The sequence below is a fragment of the Propithecus coquereli genome, unplaced genomic scaffold (assembly GCF_000956105.1).
Source record: "Propithecus coquereli isolate 6110/MARCELLA unplaced genomic scaffold, Pcoq_1.0 Scaffold470, whole genome shotgun sequence".
Classification (NCBI taxonomy): Eukaryota; Metazoa; Chordata; class Mammalia; order Primates; family Indriidae; genus Propithecus; species Propithecus coquereli.
In genome coordinates, this window is record NW_012150508.1 from 383,359 (window position 1) to 409,189 (window position 25,831).

General features: G+C 55.9%; 1 protein-coding gene across 1 annotated transcript in view; it reads left to right on the forward strand.

Annotated features, from left to right (window-relative positions):
* Positions 1 to 25,206, forward strand: part of ALX4 (ALX homeobox 4) — a 39,582-nt gene extending 14,376 nt beyond the window's left edge. Inside the window, exons 2-4 of the mRNA XM_012655325.1 lie at positions 16,043 to 16,353; positions 22,223 to 22,351; positions 24,698 to 25,206. Of these exons, the coding sequence (XP_012510779.1) occupies positions 16,043 to 16,353; positions 22,223 to 22,351; positions 24,698 to 25,021 (764 nt within the window). The 3' untranslated portion in view covers positions 25,022 to 25,206. The remainder of the gene's footprint in view (positions 1 to 16,042; positions 16,354 to 22,222; positions 22,352 to 24,697) is intronic.
* The last annotated feature ends 625 nt before the right edge of the window (positions 25,207 to 25,831 follow it).

Genomic DNA, 25,831 nt, shown 5'->3' on the forward strand with positions numbered 1-25,831 from the left:
CCCCGTCTCTACCAAAAAATGGAAAGAAATTAATTGGACAGCTAAAAATATATGTAGAAAAAATTAGCCGGGCATGGTGGCGCATGCCTGTGGTCCCAGCTACTCGGGAGGCTGAGACAGTAGGATCTCTTGAGCCCAGGAGTTTGAGGTTGCTGTGAGCTAGGCTGACACCACGGCACTCGCCCTAGGCAAGAGAGTGAGACTCTGTCTCAAAAAAAAAAAAAAAAAAATATGAATTAGTGATGGAAGGGATGGGGGCTGGCCGTCTGCATGACAGGAGGGACCACGGAGGGAAGAAGGGCACCCACGCCCCTCACACCCTCCAGCCCATGTCGCCCCAGGCTGCTGTACTTTACACCCAGGCATCACGAGCCCCCTCCCCTGCTGAATGTCTGTTCTCTGCATTTACCTGACTCGAAGCTTCAGGCCAGGAGGTCCCCAAGGGTGGGCCTTGTGCTGTGTGCATGTCTGATGGGCACAGGGCCGGGCACGGAGAATCAGGCTCAGGGAGGCTCTGCACCCCCTCGGGGCCCCAGGTGGCTCGTCTGCAATGGAGGAAGCAACCAGTGAGCGTTGCCCTGGGCCAGCCCTGGACTGGGATCTTTCACTCAAACCTGTTGGGAGATATCAGTGTCCTCAACTCACAGGTGAGGAAGGTGAGGCTCAGAGAGGGCAGGGACTTGCCTCAGTGTCCCGCTGAGAGTCAAACTAGATCTCCTGGAGCCAAAGGGCCTTTTTCCTCTTCGCTGCTCTGCCCCCGGGCTAATGCCCGCGCCCAAGCACCTACCAGACAGCACCAGCACGTGCAAGGCCTCTGTAAATCCTAGAGCGGGGTGCCCCTGGGAGGGATTCCCAGTGTACAGCACGCCCTACACGGGCCACACCGTCTTCCCCTCATCCACGGAAATGTTGAACACGGGCTCCGACCGCCCAACTCTCTCCTCCCTCCAGAGCCATCCTCAGAGCTGGCCCAGGAACCCCAATGTGGGGGCGGCTCCCATGGGTGAGGAAGGAGGCCCTGACCTACCTGTTCTCTAAGCCATGCGGCAGGGGGACGGTGAGGGTCCCGCTTCCTTTGCAAGCACACGTGCCTGACCCTCGTTTACCTAATGAGTCTACAGGATTTGGCCTCTGGAGAGGAGACTCCACAGAACCCAGCCTTGTGCTACAGGAAGTACATCCTGACAGTTTCAGGAAATTTCCGCCCCCCGCCCCCACTGCCCCGAGAAGTAGTAACAGGTTGAAAAGAGATGTATTTGTTTCACATCGCTGTGATTAAAGTTTTCTCGGTAGAAGGTACACACCATGCATTTTAAAGCAGAGATGTATTTGAATTTTTTTTCAGTCCAGATGAGCAGAAATCAATGAAAGAACCATTTTCAACCAACGCACTGAGAACATCGAAATACTGAATATTGTTTATGTCTGTAGACTGACTATAAGCCATAGGCAAAAAGCTTGGAACCCAAATCCCAGCCATTCACACAGAAACTCTAACAAAGGCTTACATGTAACTATTTAGAAATTTTGAATTTCAAACCATTTTATAGTTATAAATGTGAGATTTTTAAAAAGCAAATACTGACGATATTTTCCATCCTAATCAACCCCCACAAAACTTTAACTATTAAGTAGCAGCCTTATAATTAACTCAACCATGACTTTTCCCTTCTTGTTCAAGGGAGGAAAAGTCTCCTTGCTTTTTCGGTTTGTAAATGATTCTTTAGGTTAGAATAAACACATCTCAGCGAGAAAACACTTGATGTTGGTGAAAGAAGCAGATTCTTGCCCGGCTGATGTACTTCTGCAGGCTGAGAAATTCTGTCGCTCAAGATGAGTTCAATTCAACAGGTGTCTGGCGGGTGTCAGCAGGCCCTGGGCGGGGTTAGGGGCTGCGTTGCCTGGTAACGCATCTTCCCTGGCCTTGGTGAGGGTACTAAGGGCAGAGGCTGTTGCAAACTCACTCTTTAAAAGTTTCTAAAGTATGTATACCAGAATAAATTTACGCGTCACATCTGATTTTTACAACAGTCTCGCATCTTTCACCCTGTTTACAGTCTTTGTGATACACATGTGGAAGGGGCCGTTAATTGAAAGGGACCCCGGGAGCTACTTTGGACAGAGGTTTACGGTTCGTACATGCCGTTCTGGGCAGCTGGAGCTGGGGAGCTTGAATGCACCCGGGGAAGGAAGCGGGGATGACACATTCGCAGGCTGAGTGACTTTGCCTTTGCTTTGCCACCGCCCTGGCCGAACTTATCCCCAAATAATCACTGCATCAATGTGTCATGGAGTCGTGCTGTGGATAGCCGTGTGTGTGTCGGGCAGGGCACGGGCATTCACGCACTCCGCTTCATTCGGACCTCACAGCCATTCTGGGCTGTGGATATTCTCAGTCTCCCTTTACGGATGAGGAAACTGAGGCACACAAAGGCCACGTCACTTTTCCAGGGATACTCTTCTGGGGCAGAGCCACGGAGTGGCTTGGGAGCCTCCTTCGTAATCTCCATTAGTCTCCCCCTATATCTTTGATGGGGAAAACCGACATTTCCTAGTCTTGGGTAAAGTGCTGGCTAAACACGGCTTCAACAGACCTCTCCGACCACATCACTGCCTCGAAGCTCCTCCTAGAAGGGGGCCGGAGTTGCCCCTGGAAACGCACGCCCCTGCTCTGCCCACCACCCTGCACCGTAATCCCTGCCTCCCTCGCCAAGCGGAACCGTATTTCACTGGGCTTTGTGTTTTCACCACCTGGAATTTGCCCAGCACATAGCTGGTGCTCCAGAACGGTTGCTGAGTGAATGAATGAAGCAAATAAGTGGCAGAATCAGGGTCGAATCCAGGCCTGTCCTACTCCAAAGACCTCCCATTCATTGCATTTCACCTCATGCAGGATTGAAGCTTCTCTGTCTCACCTGGCTTGGGCGGGAAAGGATACTACAGTGTCTCCATGGGGCTGATGGGGTGCAGGGTTTCTTCCCGCTACAGACGGAAGATGGAGGCTCGGGAAATTAAGTGAGAGATGTTTGGGAGCACATCAAGGATGACATGGTGTGGCAGAGTCGAGAGGGGCAAACAGACCAGAGAATTGGACATCGGAAGTGCCGGGTTCGAGTCCCCATCCCTCCACTATCAGGCCGTGTGACCTCTCTCTGAGTCTCCGTACCTCTCCTGCAAGGGGAGGTGCTGGCCCGGTGTGATCTTGGGCCTCAGGGCTCATTGCTGGATGAGGGGAGAGTGCGGGAGGCTCTTTCTGCTTCTCTGGTGGTGGACCCAGCTGGGGCCAGAATTGCAGACAACTACCCAAGCCATGAGATGGCGCTTGGGGACAAGACCCAGGCTGGGCCTTGTAGCTGGGGAGCTGGGAAACTTCCAGTCTCCTAGAGGAGAGCAGCTAACAGGGGTGCTTCAAGTCCTGACTGAGTCAAAACCCCATCCTACCCCAAGAAGCATCGGGAGGTGATCTCCAAGTGCTAGATCATCAACAGGGTAGTCCTCTGAGATAGCAATGATGCCTGTGGCTCAACGGTGCCTTCCTAGGACAAGACGAAGCCTGCCCGTGCTCCTCCCCGAGCTTGTCTATGTAAGAAAAAAACCTTGTCACTGCCTTGAGAGGCAATGGGCTTGGAGCAGGACCACCCGGGTTCAAACCCCAGCTTTGCCCTCCTAGCTACGTGATCTTGAGCAAGTTATTAAACTTCTCCGGACCTCAGTTTTCTCATCTGTAAAATGGGCACGGTGATACTGACCTTATGGAATCTGCAGAGGATCAAATGAAATAGTGGATGGGATCACATTACTGTCATTGTCCTTGTTGTCACAAGCCCTGGTTGGAGACCCACTGTCTCAGGCTTCTCACTTGGTAATTTAGGACTTGCACAATTTGGGGTGGGGGTGAGGTGGGGGTGGTTTCTTGTTGGACCATAGAATGGAACATGCCTTGCCAAGACCCTCCTTGGCCTTCGATGTTCAGTTCAGAAGCCACTCTGTCACGGAAGCCTTCTGTAACCTTTTCAGCCGAAACCACTGCCGCTTTCTGCAGGCCCCACCATGTCTGGGGCACAGCGCTCTTGCCCCGTCCATCCTGTACCACTCGACCATGCTTGTTGCTTGTCCTTCCCTTCCACGGGCCGAGACTCCCACAGGGAAGCTCTGAGGAGGTGCCCAACGAATGAACAAATGAGACGAGACCCAGGGTGTGGGGGAGAGCAAGAAAGACGGGCACGAGCTGGGGCCGGAGGGGGACTCAAGGCTGCACAGAGGGGCCACGGGGCTGAAGGCAGGACAGAGGCCCTAAAGATGGTCCCTCCTTTCAACCATTTTTTCAGATACAAGGAAACCTTACTCGGTTGGACTAATTGCCAGACATTTGAAATTATAGTAGATTCAAAGAAAAAAAATACAGTGCTTTTTAAACTTTTAAGTTCCAACAGTAGCTTGACCTTGGCCTCCTACAGGTCTCAGAAGAGCTGTTTAAAGCAACCACATGTTCTGATTGGGGCACAATTGCTTCCACAGAAGCCAGGGCTTCCGGAGGGCTGGGGAGGCAGGGTTGTTCCCGGAGCTGGCGTTGGCCCGGTGAAGCTGACTCCAGCGTGCAGGCCACTCGCAGAGGCCGTGGCGGGTGGCACTGAGGGGGAAGGCAGGGAGGTTGCCAACCAGACTCCAGCCAGGGTCCCCCGCAAATGACTGCAAATGCCAGCTTCACAAGAGGGGTTCCTGGAGAAGGTGTTTGCTTCCCATGAGTCCACATAAATTTTCTCTTTAAAAACTTTTTATTTTGCTGTAGTATCAGATTGAGAGAAAAGTTTCTAATACAAGAAATTCCCAGACCCTCTTTATGACGATTCCCCAAACGGTGATGCTGGACTGTGTTTGCATTGTCATTCTCAATCTCTCTCCATCTCTCTGCATAGGTACCTGCTGCATGTAGCTATTGCTATGTTGCACGCAGACATAGACATATATTTTTTCCTGAACTGCTTAAGAGTAAGCTGCAGACATATGCCTCTTTGCCTCTAAGTACTTCAATGTGTAGGTCCTAAAACAAGGCATTGGTCCACATTTGTGGTCCCAGATGTTCAATGAACGTTGTCTTAGGTCGAGCGGTTTTATCGGGGCCAGCACTGCAAGTGGGTGCGATGGGGCTGATCTTAGAGGCAGCCGAGAGGAGCCATTCTCCTGTAACTGCATCTTCTTCCCTTCCTCCTCGACCTTGTCTCCTGTCTGCCTGTCCCTGTCCCTTTTAAAGCACCCACCCCAGGAGGGCCCAGTGGAAGCGCCCCAGGCCTGGGGTTCAAATCTTAGCTCTACCTCTTAATCCACTGTTTATTATCAGACAAGTCATTTACCCCTCTGGCCTCAGTTTCAGGGGCCATGAAATGGGGATATTTTACATAGTGGTTGTAAAGGGGCAACAACCCTAGTGGCGGCATAATATGTGCCCTGGAACTTTGTAAAGTACAAAGCACAGTTCCTGGTTTTTCGTGAAAGCTCAGTGTCAATCCCTCTTCCTTCCTTGTTCCGGAAGCCCATTCCATGTCCAGACCTGGAGAAAGACCCCCCGCTCCCCTCCACTGTGGGAAGAACTGAGAGAACTTGTCTGAGGGTGGAGCCATGGAGAAGGGGGTTTCAGCCCCTGCCTCTGCCAGGGCCTCCCCCACGAAACCCTGGGAGCTGGTACCAAGTCTGCCAGGCACACGGAGAGCCGCTGGGCAGGAGAGCAGGGCTGCCTTGGGAGTTTTGCCAGGCTCAGTCCTTCGCACGTTAGTCACGTTTCCCGAGCACCTGCTGCGTGCCAGTGCAGCTGGAGGGCCAAGGAATCCCTGGGGGTCTCCACCACGAGAGGCAACTTGGGAGAATGAAAATGGGCTCCGGTCTCAGGCCTGTCACTCAGTTGCTGGCAACGTGGGATGGGTCCCTCCTCTTGGAGCCTCGGTTCGTTTTGCCCATCTGTAAAATGAGGATGCTAATAAGGGCCACCTTGTGAGAATTCAGAGGGGATTGGAATGAGCCAAGAATGTGAAAATACTCCCAACGAGGGGAGGAAAGGGCTCCGCAAGGAAGGGCAGGGACCCACCTCATCCGTCTGGGTCTCTTGTAGTGCTGGGACAGTGGTGGACACATAGTAGGGCTGAATACCTGCCTGGTTGGCAGATCCTTCCAGGTGGGGCCTGGGTCTCCAACCAAACTTCTGGAAACCTCACTGGGCACTGGGTTCCCCCCAGGGAGCCACCTTCAGCCCAGACTTTGTTGGAACTGCAGTGCCTCCTGGTGGACCGTATGAGAAACTGCAGCCTTGGTCTTTGCCCGTTGGGAGCTGGGCCCTAGAACCTAAACGCAGGGGCCCAGGAACCAGCCCCTTGAGCCAGCAGCCAGGGCTGGTGACTTCTCCTCAGTCTTGGCTTCCCACAGGGCTGCGCCCCTCCATAACCTCTGCTCACCCCTTCCCTGGCAGGAATTCACTTAATGTTGCTGAACTGAGGAAACAGAAGCCAAGAGGTTTGTCCAGGGCCACAGAGCTGCAGGGTCACCTTTAGTCCTTCATGCCCTGCCCCGTGGCTGGTTTCCTGGAGCCCCCTCATCCTGCAAGGCCCATTCTCCTACCCATCCCAGCCGCACCGACGGCAGAAGGAGCCCTGGGAAGTCTCCTCCCACAGAGGTGCACACGTGCATTTGCACTAACTCCAGGGTGCGTCCTGAGCACCTGCTCCCCCGAGGCCCAGGCCCAGGCCCACCCTGACTGCTCAGGAGTGAGCAGGCGGGAATCCAGTGCTTTAAAGCGGGGCATTCAGTGTCTAAGAGGTGAGCTCAGCCTGGGGTCGAGGAGGAAGAAGGGTGACCCTTGGCTGAGGCTTGGAAGCCCAGGAGACGCCATTTGCAGCAGAAGAAATACAAACAATAAAAGGTTTCACCGTATTAGAAACAGAAAAATGTAAACTAAGACTCTCTCTTTCATCCATCACACTGGCAAAGATTTTAAAAACACTGTAATGACTGGAGTTGGTCCTGAGATGGGAGGTAGCTGAGGAAGCTGGCAGGATTCTGGCAGCCAGTTTGTGCTGATCAGAGGTCTTAAGCTGTGTGTGTGATTTAACTCAGTAATTCCAATTCTTGGAGCTTCTTCTCAGGGAGTTACCATGAATGTATCAAGAAATTTAACTACAAGGATGTTCATCGCAGACCCGCTACAATTTCAACAATCAGAAACCCATGTACCCAACAGGGGAGGATTGACTGAACAAAACAGAGCTTGTCCGTACGCTGGAATACGACGTAGCCACTGCAAATGGTGTGGCAGAAGAATACAGAACAGCACAGACAGATGGACAAGACACAGTACTGGATTGGGGACAAAAACTTTTACAAAAAACTGTACTGTGTGTGTGTATGTGTGTGTGTGTATCTTATTTTCTTTTTGTTTGTCTTGATTTTTAAAAAATTTCTATAGAGAACATAGATTACTATTTGTAATGATGACAAAAGTTGCAGAGAAAAAGAAAGCTATCGTAGTAGCGGCCACAGGTAGGAGAGGTGAAGGACGTGTTGGGTAGAAGGAGGGGTGCCCGCAGGTCTGCGGGACTCAGGCGAGGGGAGGGCTGGGCGTGAGTCAGGGAGGCAGGAGAGACCCCGAATGCCACGTAAGCCTGATTTGTAAGGGTGGCAGATTTAGCAAAAGGCAAGCAAACAAACAACAAAACCAGGATGCTCAGTCAAATCTGAATTTCAAATAAACAATGGATACTTTTTAGTATAAGTATTTCCCATGTCGTATCTGGGATAGACTTATGTTTAAAAAGGATTAACTATTTATCTGAAATGCCGATTTGATCAGCCTCCTGTATATTATCTGGCCATCCTAATGAGGGCTGGGAGAGCCAGTGAAAGCCTTAAGAGAGGTCCTGACTGCTCACATGTGTGTGTTTTCCACCCTCTCTGGTTGTGTTGGAGGGTGGTGAGCCTGAAGGTGGACACACCAGTCGGTTTTGGGACTGGAGCCCAAGCTCTGGGAGTCACCAGGATCCCAGGGGCCTGAGTCACAGGGGTCTAGTTTGTAGGGACAGTGGCCAATTCCCAGCACAAAAGGGGCCTTTCTTTCTCTGCAGCTTCCTAGCCTTCCTCCACCCCACTCCAACTGGTGCTGGTCCCACACTTCCCACAATCCCCCAGCACAGAGCCCAGCACCGCATCAGGGCATGCACCATCCGAGACTCTAATCAGCACTTTCAGATGACACTTCAGATAACATTTCAGCCTGTCACGGGAGAACAAACAAAAGAGAGAGAGAGAGAGAGAGAGAACAAAATTAATCCACATACCCATGTTCCCACTTCTGGAAACTGGAAACTTCTAGTATTTTTTTTTTTTTTGAGACAGAATCTTGCTCTGTTGCCCCAGCTAGAGTGAGTGCCATGGTGTCAGCCTAGCTCACAGCAACCTCAAACTCCTGGGCTCAAGCAATCCTATTGTCTCAGCCTATCGAGTAGCTGGGACTACAGGCATGCGCCACCATGCCCGGCTAATTTTTTCTATATATTTTTAGTTGTCCAGATAATTTCTGTTTTTAGTAGAGACAGGGTCTTGCTCTTGCTCTTGATCAGGCTGATCTCGAACTCCTGAGCTCAAACAATCCACCCGCCTTGGCCTCCCAGAGTGCTAGGATTACAGGCATGAGCCACTGCGCCCAGCCTGGAAACTTCTAGTATTTTCTAAGGACAAAAACTCCACACCCTCCCCCTTTTTTGTAAAAATAAGATTTACTTAACATAAGTCGAACATCTTTCCGTGTACTAAAATGCTATTCTTTCATAACATCAATTTCGTTCATTTTTTTCATCAAATGTTTATTGAGCATATACTGTGCGCCAGCTACAATACCAGGCATTAGCAGAAGGGGTAAACGGAGTAAATAATATTCAGATATCTTCCCTGTTATATGGGAGGGAGAGAGAAACAATAAACAAAAGGAAAACAAAAAAGCCAAATAAATACATAATAACGTATGTTAACTGCCAAGAAAGAAACAGTGTGTGGAATACAGAACGTGAGGAAGGATCTCCCATTTACGGAAATATCACCCTTTATTTAAGCAATCCGTTATTGCCGGATATTTGGTCGTTTTCAGTTTTTCTATATATGAAACAATGCCATGATGAACTTTCTCTCTAGTTAACTCTTCGGCCCATCATTTGTTATTTCTCTAGGATAAATTCCTAGAAGTGAGCTTACTGGGTGAAGGCTTATAAACTTTTTATTTAGTTTTCTTTCCTATATTTGAACACAATTTTGTATTTTCTCTCTAGGGAAAAACTTTATGTATTTTTAAATTTTAAATTAACATGCTGTAAAATTTAAGTGTTTTGGTCTATAGTTTTATGAGTTTTAACACATTCACGTTTCATGCACTCACCACCACCATCGGGACACAGAGTGCTTCCATCACACCCGTGCAAACCCTTTGCCGACGAACCTTCCCCCTTCCCCAGCCCCTGGCAACCAGCGATCTGTTCTCTGTGCCCACAGTTTTGCCTTTCCCAGAATGTTCTGTGATACCTGCGTGGGGTCGTGCTTTATATCAAGGTTGAGGCTGGCTTGTCTTACAGACCACAGCGCCGCCTTGGAGATTCACCCGCGTGACTGCGTCACTAGTTCCCCCTGTTCACTGCTGAGTCACTTCTAGCGCGTGGCTGTCCCCACCTGGCTCAGCCGTGCACCTGTCCAAGGACACTGGGTTGTTTCCAGTTTGGGGTGATTATGAACAAAGCTGCCGTGAACATTTGCACACAGGTTTGGGTTCCCCTCTCCTGAAAATACGTCTTTATTTCTTTAGGGCAAATGCCTAGGACTGGGATTGCCGGGTATGAGGTACGTGTAGGTTCAATGACGTAAGACACTGGCCAGCTGTCACCGTGGTGCGGGAGAGTTTCAGCTTCTGCACACGCCCACGCTGACTGGCATCGGCAGGTTTTCTCGTGTCCACTGTGACAGTGCGTAGCTATCTCGCTGTGGTTTCCATTTGCGTTTCCACGGTGGGTCATGAGACGAGCACATGTTCGTGCTTATTTGCTGCCTGTGTATCTTCTTTGGTGAAGTGTCTGTTCAAATATTTTGCCCATTTTTTTTTAACATTACTATTAACTAAATTCCACACTTTATTCGGATTTCACAGTTTCCCCCCGATGTCCCATACTGTTCCCGCATCACCTCCAGGATGGGACAGTCGGCAAGGTCTCCTTGGCCTTCTCTAGTCTGGGGCAGCTGCTCACACTTTCCTTGTTTTCAGAGCATGTTAGGGCCTTGGTCAGCGGGTCTGGGTGGGCAGGAGCCCCCGTGTCCCCTTCCCAGTGGCTGGCCTGAGGACCGGCGCTGCCCCCTCTACCCCGTACTCTGCGATTGGCAGCCCCTCGAGGGCGGGAACACCGTCCATCTCTGTCTGGCGCACACGGCTACGCTCCACGCACGTGTGCCGAAATGTCCCTCCCAGTCACGGCTGACCCTTTGGCATTATTTATTGGGCCTGGAGCTAAAGTAGGGACATCCAAGTTGAGCTCTGGACAGAGCCCAGCGGCAGATGAGGTGGGGCGGGGACGTGATCAATGGCTAACCTTTAACCCCCGCCCCCACCCCCACACAACTGTTTGGACAGCAGTGGGTTTAGTCAGTGCCCTTTAAATAGCATGAAAGGGCCTCAGGCTGGCCTGTTTTGTCTGGGGAGATTACATCGGTGCTCTACACTCCGCCACAGGGTGTGTGGGGCCAGTTCACCCGAGAACAGAGCGAGCGCATGTCCCCCACAAAGCAGATGTTTGGAGGAAAAATAGATGTAATCAAAACCGTGGAGGATAAAGTTACTGAGACCCTGAGCCCTCCACGCCACATGCACGGGCCCGCGCACAGCTCCGCACAGACGCACACCGCCAGGAGCATCCGCGGGGGAACGACACCCACACACAACTGTGGACACGCCTTCGGGCACACGCATCCCACTGCGTGCCCGCGCTCGGCACTCCACAACCTGTCCACGAGCAGCTACACGCGTGCTCCCCGTGCCCGCCTGCAACCGCAGACTGCCACACAGATGCTCCGGCACCCTCTCCCTAATGGCTTCGGAAGCTCGTTCTCTTTAAATCGTCACTTTCAGAAATCTCTCAAGGCTTTCATGTTCAAAAAAGGTGAAACTAGATTAGAGCGAGGTCACTGGGCTGAACGGGGACCAGTGGGGAGAGGTCGAGGCCATGAGGACAGGTTTTCCATTTCTTGCTGCAACGCAAGAGCCAGGCCTGCCCAGCACTGGAACGGGTGGCGCTCGGAGTGGCGTGGGGCTCGGTCCTGGGGGACTTCCGGCAGAGGTCGACCAGCCCTCTGTGGCTCCTGATTAAGAATATAACCTTGAACCAAATGCCTCCCACTTCATCAGAAGTCATCTATGGAAGTAATATTGGCCTCGGACTGTTTGAAGACCATTCGGTACCACAGTGGCCACCGTCGAGCGCGTACCTTCCGCAGGGCGGGCGCTGCTCTCGGTGAAGCGTGTACATTACTCGACTGTTCTGAGTAGTGCGGGGTTTATCTCCAGGTTAAGACTGGGGAAGCTGCGCATGGGGACGACCTTGTTTCGGCCTCCATAGCCTGGGCCCTGGGACAAACCCCTCCAAGGGCTCCCCTCCCCACCCGGGCAGGGCCATCGGCACAGGGCCTTGCTGGATCCACGCGGAGCAGCTCCCGGGAGGGCGGGAGAGGCCGACCTGCAGGCAGGTGGCCTAGACCCAGGCTGGGCCCCGCTGCTACTCGGCTCCTGCCAGCGCTGGGTGAGCTGAGACTTCCCCGGTGGCCTTTTCTCTCCCCAGCGTGGCATCAGGGCCGGGCCATGGAGTCAGTTCCTGGAAGACCCTGGACTGGCTTTCCTGGACATCGGTTTCAATTCTCGAGCCTCCCCCATGAATCTTGTCCCTTTGCTGCTCCTTCTGTCTCCCTGGCCCTCCTCGTTTCTGTCCTGCTCCCTGCATGGAGACGTCCCCAAAGTCTGCCTTGGTCTCTCCTCCCCCCTCTCCTTCAGCGATGTCCGCCACTTGTGCCGTCAGCCCCACGGTGGCATCGCTGTGTGTGCCTCTCTCAAGTGAGTCCCCCCGACTCTGCCTTGTCGTGTCGCGGGATGATCTGGTTCGTGCGTTTGCTCCACAGACGTGTTCTGCGCATGCTCTGCAGGGCACTGGCGCACCGCGGATGCACGCATGGCTGGGCAGGGCGAGAGCCCGTGGTGTTTGTTCCAAGTTGTTCATTCATTCTTCAGCAACCTCTCACCGCATTTCTGCTGCCTGCCCCGTCCTCAACTAAGCCATGGGCTGAGAAGGGACAAATGGCATGAGGTCCCAGCCCCTGGGGAACTGACGTTCCATAAGAGGAGTTGGCCCTTTAGAGCTTGATTAGAAACCAGGCAGCAAACAGGTGCTAATTGGAGAGAGTGGGCAGAAGACAGAGGACTGTTGCAGTCTGGGAGGGCTCCATGGAGGAGCTTTACTGGATCGGGGAGGTCAGTTGGAAAGGAGGGACATTCCAGGCAGGTGGCAGGAGGCAGGGGCTGAAGGGGACCAAGGAGGTCAGCGGTTTCCTTTGGTCAGGAGTAACCCAGCCTGAGTTGTGGGACCTCTGTTGTCAGCAGCTGTCCCGTTGAGGACACCGGAGGGTGAGCTGGATTCTGACCAGCGCGCAGGCCTCGGGCCACCTTGTTGGAGAGCACTCTGCTGGCCCAACCATCTCAAACAGGCTCGGCGGACTCAGGGCCGCCTGGGGCACGGCAGTGGGAATGGAAGACTCAGGGAGGCCGTGGCCTCCTGTATGCACAGGACCATCTGGGGAAGGGGCACCAACGGGCCAGGCCCACAGGAGACAGGCACGGGCGGGACCTAACGGCGAACCATCCAGCTGTCCTGGGGGCAGTGAGCGCCCTGCCACCCAGGACCGATGGCAGCACCTGGTGGAGACACCGCAGGGTGGGAGGAGTGGAAATAGCTGACCTGAGTCTGGGATCTTAGGCCTGAGGATTCGGACTGGGTAAGTGGGGCCACTCTGCGGCGTTGTCCTGTGTTGTCTAAATGAGGGACCAGCCTCAGAATTCAAAGCAAGATGACTGACGACCCACACTGAGGCTAGAAGGCTCTCCTTCCTCTTCCTTGAGGACCCGGAAGCATCCTTCCCCGGGGCTCCCTCCATCTGCACACAGACACGCCCTCCCCCTCCTCTCCTCCCCGTCCCAGGTCCTACCGGGAGGCCCTGCAGGTGAGCAAGTGGCGGGGACGCACCGGGCTGAGGCCGCGACAAGCGACAACCACCCCTGCTGGCTCCGCCCGGAGGTGAAGGGGTCATCTGAAGTCACAGGTGGAGCGGGCGGCACAGGCGCTGACAGCAGGGCTCCCAGCTCTTGGGCTGGTGGCCTTTGTGTACCCTGTGCTGTGTCCACTTCTCCACAATCGCTTGGTCCCAGTGGGTGGCTGGAGGTGGGCAAAACCGGATTCTCACTGGTCACCATGGACGCCTGGACGTCCTGCCGCCTACCCTGCCAAGTTGAGCCAGCTCCGTGCTGCGGGGCCGTCTCAGGGCCGCATCCTTGCTCCCGCGGACTCAGGGGCTGGGCCTTCTCCCCACAGGATGAACAGAGCAGGACTCTGTGGGCACGTGAGGCCCCGGGATCCTTCTGCCACTACCTCTCTCCCTGGGAGGGCAGGGAGCAGAACACAGGCCCTCTGTCCATAATTAGCGCGGGTTCCCTTCTCTCTCCAGCCTCAGTTTCCCCCCAGTTAAAACTAGGACTTGGGGCAGGCCCCTACAACGCTCTGCTCCTGTAGCCTGGAGCACCCCTTGCCAGCCCCAGCCCGCTGCTGTGCGGGGGGTCCCAGTCCTAAGCTGGATGCGGGAGGGGGCTGTAGTGTCCATGGGCGATGAGACGGGGACTGGGGCTTTGTGCTGGGGCGGGAGGGGGCAGGGGCTGCCTCCCCCCGCCTGGCCTCCAGGAAGTCGCAGAACTGGGATGTTTATTTTTGGTGAGGCTGGGTGGGATTTCTTTCCTAAAAAACAAAAAAACAAAACCAAAAAAACCCAAAACATAAAATTTGTCTGCCAGGAAGATAAATATCTTTGCTGAAAGCTCTTGGCCCGGCTGCCAGCTGCAGTTTGCATAACGCTATCACTGAAGCCGTGGCTGTCTGCCTGTGCCTGGGCTCACATGGGTGTCGTGCGTGATCCTCTGGGCTGCTCTGCCACCCCCATGGCGTCTGCACTGTCAGCAGTCACCAGGAACAGCCTCTGGAAGCTGCTTCCAGGCCTACTCTGGACACTCACCTCTGTCCTCTTTCCTTGGTGCCTTGGAGAGGAAGGTGAGAATGACAGAGGCAAAATGTCCCTCTCAGCTTCCCCAGTGTGCACAGAAAGCAGGGATGAGCTCGAATCTGAAGCCTCAGGCCCCAGGATCTGGATGGAGTCAGAAGATCTGGGCTAGAGCATCACCCTTAATGCCTATCGCTTGGACCTATATCCAGAAGAAGAAACTGAGGGTCAGAGTGGTTGATGCTCACACCTACCACACATGCTTGTTGTAGTGATCAAAGCTTGTGCATGTAAAAGGTCTTGTCAAATGCTCCCCCCACATGTCGTATTAATCATGTACATTCTTTCACTCAACAAGGTTCCTGTTCTCCAAGTCACAGACAAGGGAATGTGCCTAAAGAGGTTCACACCCACATCTCCAGACACCAGTTGGGTGTCCTTCCCAAAGTGTCTGCGCATGCTCCTGCACGAGCTGGTGTACTCGGGGCCTTCACATTTAGAGGACTTTTCCAGGGTTGGAGTCCTCCAATCCTAACGGGGCCTGTGGGCTTGCAAGTCCGGACCAGAAATATGGATAATGACAGCAGGCAAACCCTACATGGCCAGCACCGTGCCGAGTGCTTTCCACGCGAGCCTCTTTATTTCCCACAACTATTCTACAAGTATCTTCACACCCATTTTATAGAGGGGGAAACTGAGGCACAAAAAGGTTAAGTAAACCGTCCAAAGTACAGAGCTGGGGAGTCACAGATGTAGGATTCAGAGCTTGGTGTCTGGCTACAGAGTCCACGCTCTCAACCCCCTACCAGGAGGCGAGTGTATCTGCCAAGGATGCTAACTGGGCTCTTTAGACTTGGACAAGCTACTTCCCACCCCACCCTCCCATCCTGGCCTTCCCCTCCTCCCCTTCCCACCTCTCCCCTCCTCCCCCTCCTCCTCCTCCCTCTCTTCCTCCATCCTTGCCAGTTCTGAGCTCCTAGGAGTTGGCCCGTGAGCCCCGTTCTGGCCCAGGCTGTGAGCTGTGTCCGTGTAGATCTCCCCAGGCCCATATGTCAGCATGCTGACAGTGACAGCTTCAGTACGCAGTGGGCAGGACAGTGCATGTAAAAGGAAATGTGGCCCCTGCCTCAGGCCTGCTCACCCCCAAGGAAGAAAGACCCCCGTGTTGGACAATAGGTGAGACCGCTGTGGAGGGTGGGGTGGCAGGCATGGGGAAGTGACCCCTCCGCACTGGATTCTTGGGGCAGGGTCTCCATGGTTTCTGCTGAAAGAAGGGGCATTCCTGTCTGCCACAGTGCCGGCCCCTCCTCCTCGCCCCCAAGCCTGTTTGGGCCAGAAGCAGCTGCTGAATGGGTTTCTCCTTCCACCCAGGGTCAGCATTCTCGATACCCAAAAGTCTTGACAAAGGGACTCTCTCTAGGGAGAGGTGCTCAGGGTCAGAGAGGTGAGGATTAAAGGTCACAGAGGTCAGATTGGCTGAGCCAGGGCCCATAACATTGGTGCTGGAAGGGACCTATTCTACGATGAAGAGGCTCAGAGTAGGGAAGGGACTTGTCCACGGTCACACAGCATGTTAATGGCAAGCCAGGATTAGAACCCGAGTCTCCTGACCTCACACCCAATGAGCCTCTGAGTGGGGAAGGGCAGGGGATGGCTCCCGACTGCCCCCTCCTCTCTGCTTGGTTCAGCCGCTGGTTTCTGACTTTGTTTCCTTCTTCTTCAGCCAAAGAGAGCTCCCTGGGTGAGCCGGAGTTACCACCCGACTCTGACACCGTGGGGATGGACAGCAGCTACCTCGGTGTCAAGGAGGCTGGGGTGAAGGGGCCCCAGGACCGGGCCAGCTCCGACCTCCCCAGCCCACTGGAGAAGGCCGACTCGGAGAGCAACAAGGGCAAGAAGCGGCGGAACCGGACCACCTTCACCAGCTACCAGCTGGAGGAGCTGGAGAAGGTCTTTCAGAAGACCCACTACCCGGACGTGTACGCGCGGGAGCAGTTGGCCATGAGGACGGACCTTACCGAGGCCCGCGTGCAGGTCAGTGAGGGCCGTCTGGGCACGGCGTGGTGGAGTGTGGGCTCTCGGCTGCAACTGAGGTCTCCTGACTGTCCAGCAGCCACGCCAGGGCTTTCTCCACCCCGGTCCACTTGGAGCTGAAAAAGAAGGGGCGCCTAGCCTGCCCCTCACGCCCCGTCCTGACCAGAGCAACTCTGCTTTTATCCACAATAATATCAGGCTTCTGTGCCATGGGTGGGGGAAAAGGAAGGAGGGCCCCCCCAGGCAGGGGCGGGACAGCTGCTGCTGGCTGCTTCTGGGCTTGACACGGTATGAGAGTCCAGAACCTTTCACAACAGGGAAGGACACTGGTCCCTGCTCTGGAAGGCATGTCTGTTAGACAGGAAACGGGACAAACACAAAGACGTCCATAGTAATCCAGTGGGCAGACACAGAGAACAATCCAGCTCTTCCTTCTGCCTGGGATGGCTGCCCCTCCTCTGTCTCTCAGGTTCCAAGTCAACACTCCTCCTCCGAGAAGTCCTCCTGACCAACACGGCTAAAGCAGTAGCCCCCACGACCACCCGACCTCCAACACACCCAACACAACACAACGTGTTGGAACCCAACACACTCAACCCAACTCAACCCAGCCCAACCCCACACAACGCAACACAACCCAACACAGCACAGCCCAAGAGAACTCAACTCAACCCAACCCAACACAACACAACACAATTCAAACCAACACAACACAACCAAACCAGGTCACCTTCTACCCATTGTGCCGTTTTGTCTTCTTTATAGAACGTACGGCCGGCTTACGTTACTTTATTTTCTCTACTAGAATTTGAGTCCTTGAGGTCAGGCGCAGCCTGATTGTTCATCGCTGTGTTCCCGCCAATCAGAGAAGGCCAAACTCAGAGCAACAAGGGCAAAAGATAAAGATTTGTGTCAACCCCCTTTGTCCAGAGAGATGTGACCCCCGCCCTCCCCGACATAAAATCATAACAAAGAAAGAACCAGAAAGAAAGCAAAGACCTTGGAGTAGCCAGAATACACGCACTGAAGTTCAGAGTTCAATTTGCCACAAAATAAACATGCTCAGCCTGCTTTCCAGCCAAACCATGTTAGAAACAGCAAATGCAGCGTTGTCACACAGCGGTTTTCTCTCCTCCAGTGGGCGGGGAGATCAATGGATTGAGAGCAAAGAGGGAGTTTTTAAAAAAAATCAGCACAGCACAGCGATCTGGACAGGGAGGCCCCTGCTCTCCTCGGCAGGCCCCACGGGCGCAGCTGCGTTAGTTCACGAAAGAAGCTAAGCAGCGCGGTTCTAAGGCGTCGATAAAAGGTTCTTCAGTTTCGGCCACGTTCTGCTTAATAAGGCAGAGGCGCTGGCGATATTGAGAAAGGCCTGGCGGTTGTCAGTAACCGCGTAGCTGTCTGGGAACAGCTACCCGGAGCGGGGCTGAGGAGTGCCTGGAGGGGGCTGAGGGAGGCGGGCAGGGCAGCCGCGGCTTGCACGCTCATGCTGTATTTGAGTTGGGATAACCAGCCACCCACGTGACCTCACATGCCAGAGTCCGGACAGGAGCCCAGACCCAGCCTCAGCTCCCGCGGCGGGTCTGGGAGGATCTACCGGGAAAGGCGCAGCGGGTTAGCGCACACCTGCAGGCGCTGTGCTGCTATGGGATAAACCGCTTCGTTTTCTGTCCAGTACGTGTGTACGTAGGTGTGTGTGTATGTGTGTTGCACACGTGCTTCCTAACACACATTTGGGAGTGCCCAGGAGTGGAATTCCCCGAGTATTGAAAGAAAGGTGGCCCTTTCAGTACAAAACATGGACGTGACACTGAGGCACACAGAGCAGTTTTCAGTCACCTTGCAGCTAAAACGGAGTGTTCTCTCTGCACACACACACACACACACACACACACACACACAGACGTACTTAGGCCCACTGCCAAAATAGAGTTGGGCAGCTTACCATTAAAGATGTACTATTTCAATCTAAGAAAAAGAACAATAGCATGAAACGGGGAGGTAATTTGGTAACAATCTAGGTTAAGGATCATAGTTGCCGTTGAGCACAAACTTCAACCTGAGCTTCCTGGCAGCCAAGGCAGAAAGGGAAACCCTGATATGTTGCACACCTTATCATGAATTGGGAGGATCATAGAATTATAGAATGGTAGTGTTTGATAGAGGAGGAAGAAGAGGCCCAGAGATGGGAAGTGATCACCTGAAGTTAACAGCAGTGACTGACTCAGTAGCAGTGCTGGGACTAGAGTCTAGGAGTGCTTCTATGACTTCAGCTTGCTGTACCAGGACACATGCCAGATTGTTCAGAGGCTTTTCTTTGTATACAGGCAGCAGGGTGGGTGGGATCTTCATGTGCGTCAGACCTCTGGGTTGAGCCCTGAGCCTGGCAGTGCCCTCAGGGGGTGAGGGGGCTGTGATGGAACGCCCCCCGCCTGTCTGTGCTGCGTTTGTTCAGGGCCCATACTCAGCTGGTGGCCAGCCAGGTGCCTGGCGTAGAGTGGCAGTGGGGACAGGGTGGGGGGCGATGGGAGCCCCAAGATGGACTTTTCCTGGGAAGAAGCAGGGGTCTGGCCCTGCTCCAGGGGCTGCAGGGGCCTCTCTCTGCTGTCTGGGATTCCAATCTCCACAGCTGGTGTCTGAAGACAATAAGACAGAGGCCTCCCCGCCCTAGGCCACCCCGCCCTGGCCCCAGATGGGCTGCGGTTAGCGAGGCCTCCGCCAAGACAGTTGGTTCCTTGCACAGCCCCGTCCTCGGGAGAGGCCTGTGCTGAGTAGGCCCAGGCCAGGGTGGGCCCAGGAGCGGGGTGGTCCTGGGGTGCGACACTCAGGATGGAAGAGCGGCTGGGACCTTGCGGTTGGCTGTCCGCCCTGGGGTTGCGTGGGGGAGACGGCTGCGGCTGCAGAGCCCGAGGCACAGAGGCGGGCTGTGGGGCTGGTGTGGCATCCGGAGGGGGGATCTCAGGGCCCCAGGGCCCCAGGGGTCAGAAATGGAAGGATACCCCTGCCACACTTACGGGGGAGGATGTTGAAGGCGAGCCAGGCTAAGTGAGCTTAAGTCTTGATTTGGGCAGAAAAACCAGAGCCAGAGCTGCGGCCTTGTGCACAGGGTAAGGCCGGGACAAAGGAGCCCATGGAGGAGGAGGGGGAGGCGGCGAACTCCCACCCCCATCAGCCGCTCTCCCACCTCCCCTATCTCCACCTTCAGCCCTCGCATAAACCCCTAGCCTGACCCTCTTCCACTCCCGTGCCAAAGACGGGGCTATCTCTGCTGCTCTCCCCCGCCTGGTCATTCATCTTCCCCAGATAACCCGTCTCCTCCTCCCTCGCACCCGCCCCACCCCGCATTCTATCCCCTGCTGCGCCCCCTCCACTCCAGCCCCCTCTGCCAGAGGCAGGCCACCTCCTTCTCCCCTCAGGGTCCCTTCCAGCCACCCCTGAATTCCCTGTTCCAGAGCCTGCAGGGACCCCTCCCACCCCCTCCGACCCACGACGGGGCCCTGGAACCCACAGAGGCACACGGGGAGCCCCAGCAGTGTCAGCGACGTGAAGAGAGAGGGGGAAGCCATTTATCTCTATGCCTCTAGTGGGCTTCTCCCCTCCCCCCCGGTTTCTCCCGCAGAAAACCCTGGGAGGCTGAGGAAGGAGCGGAAAGACGGAGCTAAGCCTGCAGGAAATTAAACATGAAATGAAAACAAGCTCCTCTGATTCATTCTCTCATCCTGGCCGCGTCTCCCATCCCAGGCCGCTGATAAAGGGGGATCCCGTTTCAGCAGTGCAGAGCGGAGACCTCATCTGCCCTCGGCTCCCAGTGGGAGGCCTGGGCCTGGACCCCCGGAGCCCTGGAGGAGAAGGGGCCCTGGGAGGCCCCGGGGCAGGGGCTGAGACCCCAGGCTGGGGAGAGGGCCTGTCTCTAGGGAAGGCACAGGAAGAGCGCTCCTCCTACACCACGGGCAGTGTGAGTGCGCACGTGCACACACGCATGGGTACACTCGTGCACACACATGTATGCTTGGGGTCAGGAAGGGGAGAGCGAGTCGGAGCAGGAGTGGAGAAACACACCAGTGTCCCGCCCACACCCCAGCTCACCCCGCCCTCCCGCACTAACGTGGGGCACAGCCCATCTTCACGGACCTCTTCCCCCTAGTGAAAGACAGGGAGAAATGGCAGGGCCATAAATAAGCAGAGGGGAGGCGCTCCGAACACTCCCTGATGCGTCTCCCATCTGTCTCTGTCACCTGCCGCTCCTACGAGGCACCATTCCTGAGAAGAGGTCGGGACAGACGTGGGCCCCATCTTACAGGTGCAGAAACTGAGGCCTCAGCCACGCCGGCGCGCCCGTGGGCCCTTCTGTTGGCAGCTCTGTGGGTGCCTGTCCGCACCCCAGGCCAGTTCCTTCTCCCCCCGTCTCGGTGGCTAACGAGGAAGCTCAGGTGCTCTCAGGCAGAGGGATTTTGAGCCACGACTCCTCCTATGTAGCTTGGCAGCCGTGAGCTAGGGAAGCGTTTCCAGCCAGAGGGCAGGGACCGTTCCTCGTGAGACGGCCCTCTCAGTCTCTGGGCCCAGAGGAGCCTGGCAAGACCCCCTGCGGCTCTGTGCCGCTGTCTGCAGGGCTGCTGGGGGGTGCTGTCTGGGGACTGCCCCTTGCATCTGGGTCTGCGACGCCCGCGGCAGGTGCACATCGAGCTGGCAGGAATCTCCCTCTGAGAAGAGCACTGAGGTCTGCCTTTGACTCAGCCAGAAGCCATTGCTGGCCTGGAAGCCGACCCCTCCGTCCTCTCCCCACCCACTCAACCCTCCCCAAACCCCAAGTCAGGGGCCAGGTTAGCAGGCCCCAAGCTGAGCCCTTGCCTGTGAGCCTTGGGAGAGTTCTCAGTCTCCCAGAAATGCTCCTGCAAAGAAAAAGGACCCAACACTGCCCGCCCCCCGCCCACCAAACACCCTGGTGCGCACATCTGACTCAGAGACCTCTCCTCCCTAGTCGAGCCAACGTCCAATCCACCCATGCTCAGTGACAGGTGGCCCTCCGCTCCTTCCCAGCATCAGGCCACTGTTCTGTATAGATTTTGCAGTGGCCACCTCTATGGACAGCACCGAGGCGACGCCCTTCACTCGGCATTCGAGGCCCTCCACAATCTGACTCCAGCTTCCATGTTTCTGTCTTTCCTACCACATCCCGCAAACTGGCCTCCTCAGGTCTTCTTAATGTACCTTGCTGTTTCTAAACTCAGGCCTGGGCTTTCCTCCTTCCAGCCAACCACCCAAGGCCCAGCTCCAGTCCTCTCATCCAGGAAACCTTCCCTGACTGCCTGGGTTGCCCAGCAGAGCTCTTCTTACCCCACGGGGCCTCGCTCACTTTAACACATGGGTGTTCTGAGCCGGGAGACTTTGTTTCCTACAAGAAGGCTGCAGAGGGAGAGGATGCAGGAGGTAGGACTTCTGAGCCACGAGCCTTTTGGAAAACTGACAAAACTGTGTGTGACTGTCTAGAATGAATTTCTGGAGGAGCATTCGTACGTTTTACCAGATTGTCCACAGGAGTCTGTGACCCAAGAGGGTTAGATGACTACTAAGATGACCTGTGACCTGTTTCACGGGTGGGCTACACTTGCCTGCTCTAAATTCTGAAGCTTAGATAAATGAAGCTACCAACCCAAGATCACAGCCCTGGCTAGTTGGGGGTGAGCTACCTTCCCACTCAGTTGATGATTCTAGATAGTAAACTCTTGAGGACAAAGACCGAGGCTGACACTTACCTGTGGCCTCCTGGCTCCCACGTGCTCTGAGACTGGTGGTCTCAAGCGAACAGTTTGCACTGCCTGCCGGTGAGGCCTCCAGGTCTGACCCTTGTGATAACTGCTGTGTCCTGCAGGTCTGGTTCCAGAACCGGAGGGCCAAGTGGAGGAAGAGGGAGCGTTTTGGGCAGATGCAGCAGGTTCGAACCCACTTCTCCACTGCCTACGAGCTGCCCCTCCTTGCCCGAGCTGAGAACTACGCCCAGGTACGTCCCACCCCAAGCTGCCCCCTGCGACCCCCAGCCCCTGGAGCTCTGAGAATGGGCCCCTTGGAGGACAGCCCAGGTTCCCTGAGACAACACTCAGGCTCCAGGCTGCCCATCAGTCCCACTCCAGGGGTGTGCCTGTTTATACCAGAATGTGGGAGGCCCAGGGCTATTTCGGGCCAAGCAGTCATTGATCCAGGCTTGGCTGGACTTTGGGAAAGGAAGGCTGGAGCAGCGAGAGCAGCTCTTTCCTCTGCTGCTCCGGCCACTTGTGCTGTGGCATCAGAACCGAGGCAGGAGAAGCCCGGGGTCTCCAGGCCATCGGAGATCATTGACAGTGTCTCCTCTGCAAGGGCGTTCTGGGGCCTGGAGGACTCGTGGCCAGGTTGGATTGAGCCGGGAATTCTGAGTCCCAAGACCAGGATGTCTTCCCAGCTCTGGGTCTTTCTCACTCAGGCGAGGCCCAAGCTCTCTGAGCTTCAGTTTCACCTGTAAATTGGACACGATAGAAGTATCTGCCCAAGGCTTTTATAAGGCTGCCATAAGGTCCAAATTAGATCATGCAAAAGAGCTTGCTGAATTGTACAGTTTAAAAAAGTTAGTGCGCCCGCACTCGGCGCTCCCAGGCTTCTGTCCCCTCTTCTCCTGCCTTCCCCAAGAGCATCTTCCTGGATGTCTGGCCGTGAGTCCCTGTTCTAGTGTCATTCGAGTCCTCAGTGAGATGCCAAGGGGCGGGAGGCATTGTGAGTAGTGTTGGGCACCCAGGACTCGGGGAGAGGTGTGTTTCTGGCCAAGTCCGCTCCGACGCCCTCCGCCTGTCCCGCAGAGGTAGCCGCCCCCTCCCTGCTCATCCTGGTGGCCTCTGCCTCCGCTCCAAGCCTGGCCTTGCCCAACGGCCAGCAGTGGCACGGGCGTTCCTAAGTCTCCTTTCCTCCCGCCTGCCCTGGTGCTGTGCTGGCGAGTGGTCTCGGGGCTCCCCACCCTGACCAGCTCTGTACCCGCCCCTCAGGATTCATGGGGCAGGGCAGGCCTGGAGGTGACGCTGAGGAATGTGGGGGTCTCATACACACCATCTGCATTAGCTCCCGCTATGTCCCTTCATTCCCTTTACCCCTCTCTCCCTCCCCAAACCCAGCCTTCCTCGGTCCCCCAGGATAGAATGCTAGCTCCGCTGCTTGGCTTTGATCTCTGCTGCCGGAGCCCCCAACTGGGAGAGAAAGCCAACCCAGGGCCCTGCTCACCCCTCTCCCTGCAGCACCTCTAGCGCACACCCAGGCCTCTTCCAAGAGCGGGCGTTGAGATGCCAACCAGTTCCCCATCACCCAGCCAGCAGGGAGGAATGTGGCACGGCCAGTCTGCACACAGCTCTTGCTGCCATCACGAAGCCCTGTGGGATCTGGGGCCGAGCTCCCTCTCCACTCTGCTTTTAAATGCCACCCCTGGGTGCACTCCAAACACTCAGGGAGGACGGGCCAGCAGAAGCCGGCTTGAGAATACTCACAATCCCGTGCACAAAAGCTGAGGGGAGCACGAGTCTCCTCCTCCCACTTGCTCCTCCACACCCCATGAATGCTTAGGGGTCAGAGGAAGATGGAAGCCCGAAGTGGAAGCTGGGGAGGGAAAGAAAGCACAGTTGCACAGATGGAGGACGAGACATCCAGTGCACCCCCCACCCCGTGCCTGTGCAGCTCGTGGCATGTGGGCGTCCAGCCTCGGCTCTTGCTGCCCACTTCTGAGGCAGCCCCTTCCATCCTAAGCTAGTTCTGAAGCCTTAGGAGTTCGGTCTCTAGAACCTCGGCCACTGACCTTGGCTTCTGGGAGGATTCAGGCCTCTGCTTCCTGCCCCCACCCCCTTCACCCCTGCAACCTGCAGGCCCAGACCCTGTGTGCCCCACTCCAAAGCTCTCGGAGTGGAGGCCAGCTCACCTTGGTCGGGTACTGCGGATGTGCCAGGCCTGTGGCGGAGTCAGAGGTGAATAAGACACAGTTGCTGTCCCCAGATGGAGCGACAAAGCCCACAACTGTGTCTCAAAGTAGGAAGCCAGTCCGGCTGAGGGGGGTGCCGTGCCCCCAGGGGAGCCCTTTTCCTGGCCCCTTGATGGAGCTGGAAGTCAGTCCTGACCTCCAAATGTCTGTCCGCCGCTAGCCTGGCCCTGCGAACAGAGGCGCCAAAGCATAAAACCCAGCCCCCCTCGGGCCGTCTGGGCATCTGTCAAGGTTAGACACTCAGGAAGGGTTTCATTCTAATTGTGGACTCGGGAGGGGCAGAGGTCGTCTGAGGGGCGAGGCCCCTCCCATGCCACCCCCTCCACCACCCTGTGACACCCCTCCCTTCCCTCTCCCCAGATTCAGAACCCGTCCTGGATCGGCAACAATGGGGCTGCCTCGCCAGTGCCTGCCTGCGTGGTCCCCTGTGACCCGGTGCCTGCCTGCATGTCCCCTCACGCGCACCCCCCCGGCTCTGGGGCCAGCACCGACTTCCTGAGTGTCTCTGGGGCTGGCAGTCACGTGGGCCAGACGCACATGGGCAGCCTGTTCGGAGCAGCCGGCCTCAGCCCAGGCCTCAACGGCTACGAGCTCAACGGCGAGCCGGACCGCAAGACCTCGAGCATCGCGGCCCTCCGCATGAAGGCCAAGGAGCACAGTGCGGCCATCTCCTGGGCCACATGACAGGGCTCCTTCTGCCCCGTCCCTGCGCCCTCCCCACCCGGGGCCCTGGCCACGCCCGTGCTCTGCAGGCCCCCAGCCCCCACTCGACTTTCCTCTTAGGAACCTGGCCTGGGCCGGGGGCCTGACCCGCAGCACTTTCAGCCGCCCCAAGTCTGAGGCCCCGTGGACTGCGGGGAGGGAGGGCGGCAGGCCCTGAGACCGTGACCCCTGCTCCTGGCCACAGGACATGGAAAAAGCCAGGTGGCCGAGCTTTGAGGCTTCACGTCCATTATGAGCTGAAGGCCCTTTCTCCCCTCCACCTGCTCCTCCACCCTGCCTGGTTTGACCTTGAGTCAAAGTTAGAGTCCCGTCTAGACCCCGCCGCACCAACAGTCCAGGCTTGTCCACTCTCCCCCTTCCTGGGGAGTGTCCCTCGTCACCAGGCTGATGGCTGCGTCTGCAGAACAGGCTGCCCTGCAGAGCCCATCTCCTGCCCTTCCGTCTTCCTCTCCCAGAGAGCACATGGAATCCAACCTCCTGGGCCAAGCCCTTGCCTTGCCCTCACCCTGAAGGGTGGCAGGTCTGGCAGCGCCTTGCCTATGGCATCCTGGCTGTCCCCTGTGCTGGACACAGCTAGAGGGAGTGGGCAGAGGAGGAGGCCAGTCCCCAGGGGAGATAGGCCAGCCGCTGCACCCCCGAGACCCTGGTTCTGGCTGGACACTGCAGGGGAGGGGCCAGGTCTGAGGGAAGCTGAGAACACAGGTTCCCCGGAGGGCCACCGCGGTGCTGGAGGAAGAGAAGCTTCTGGGAAAAGGGAGGGCTGCAGGGAGG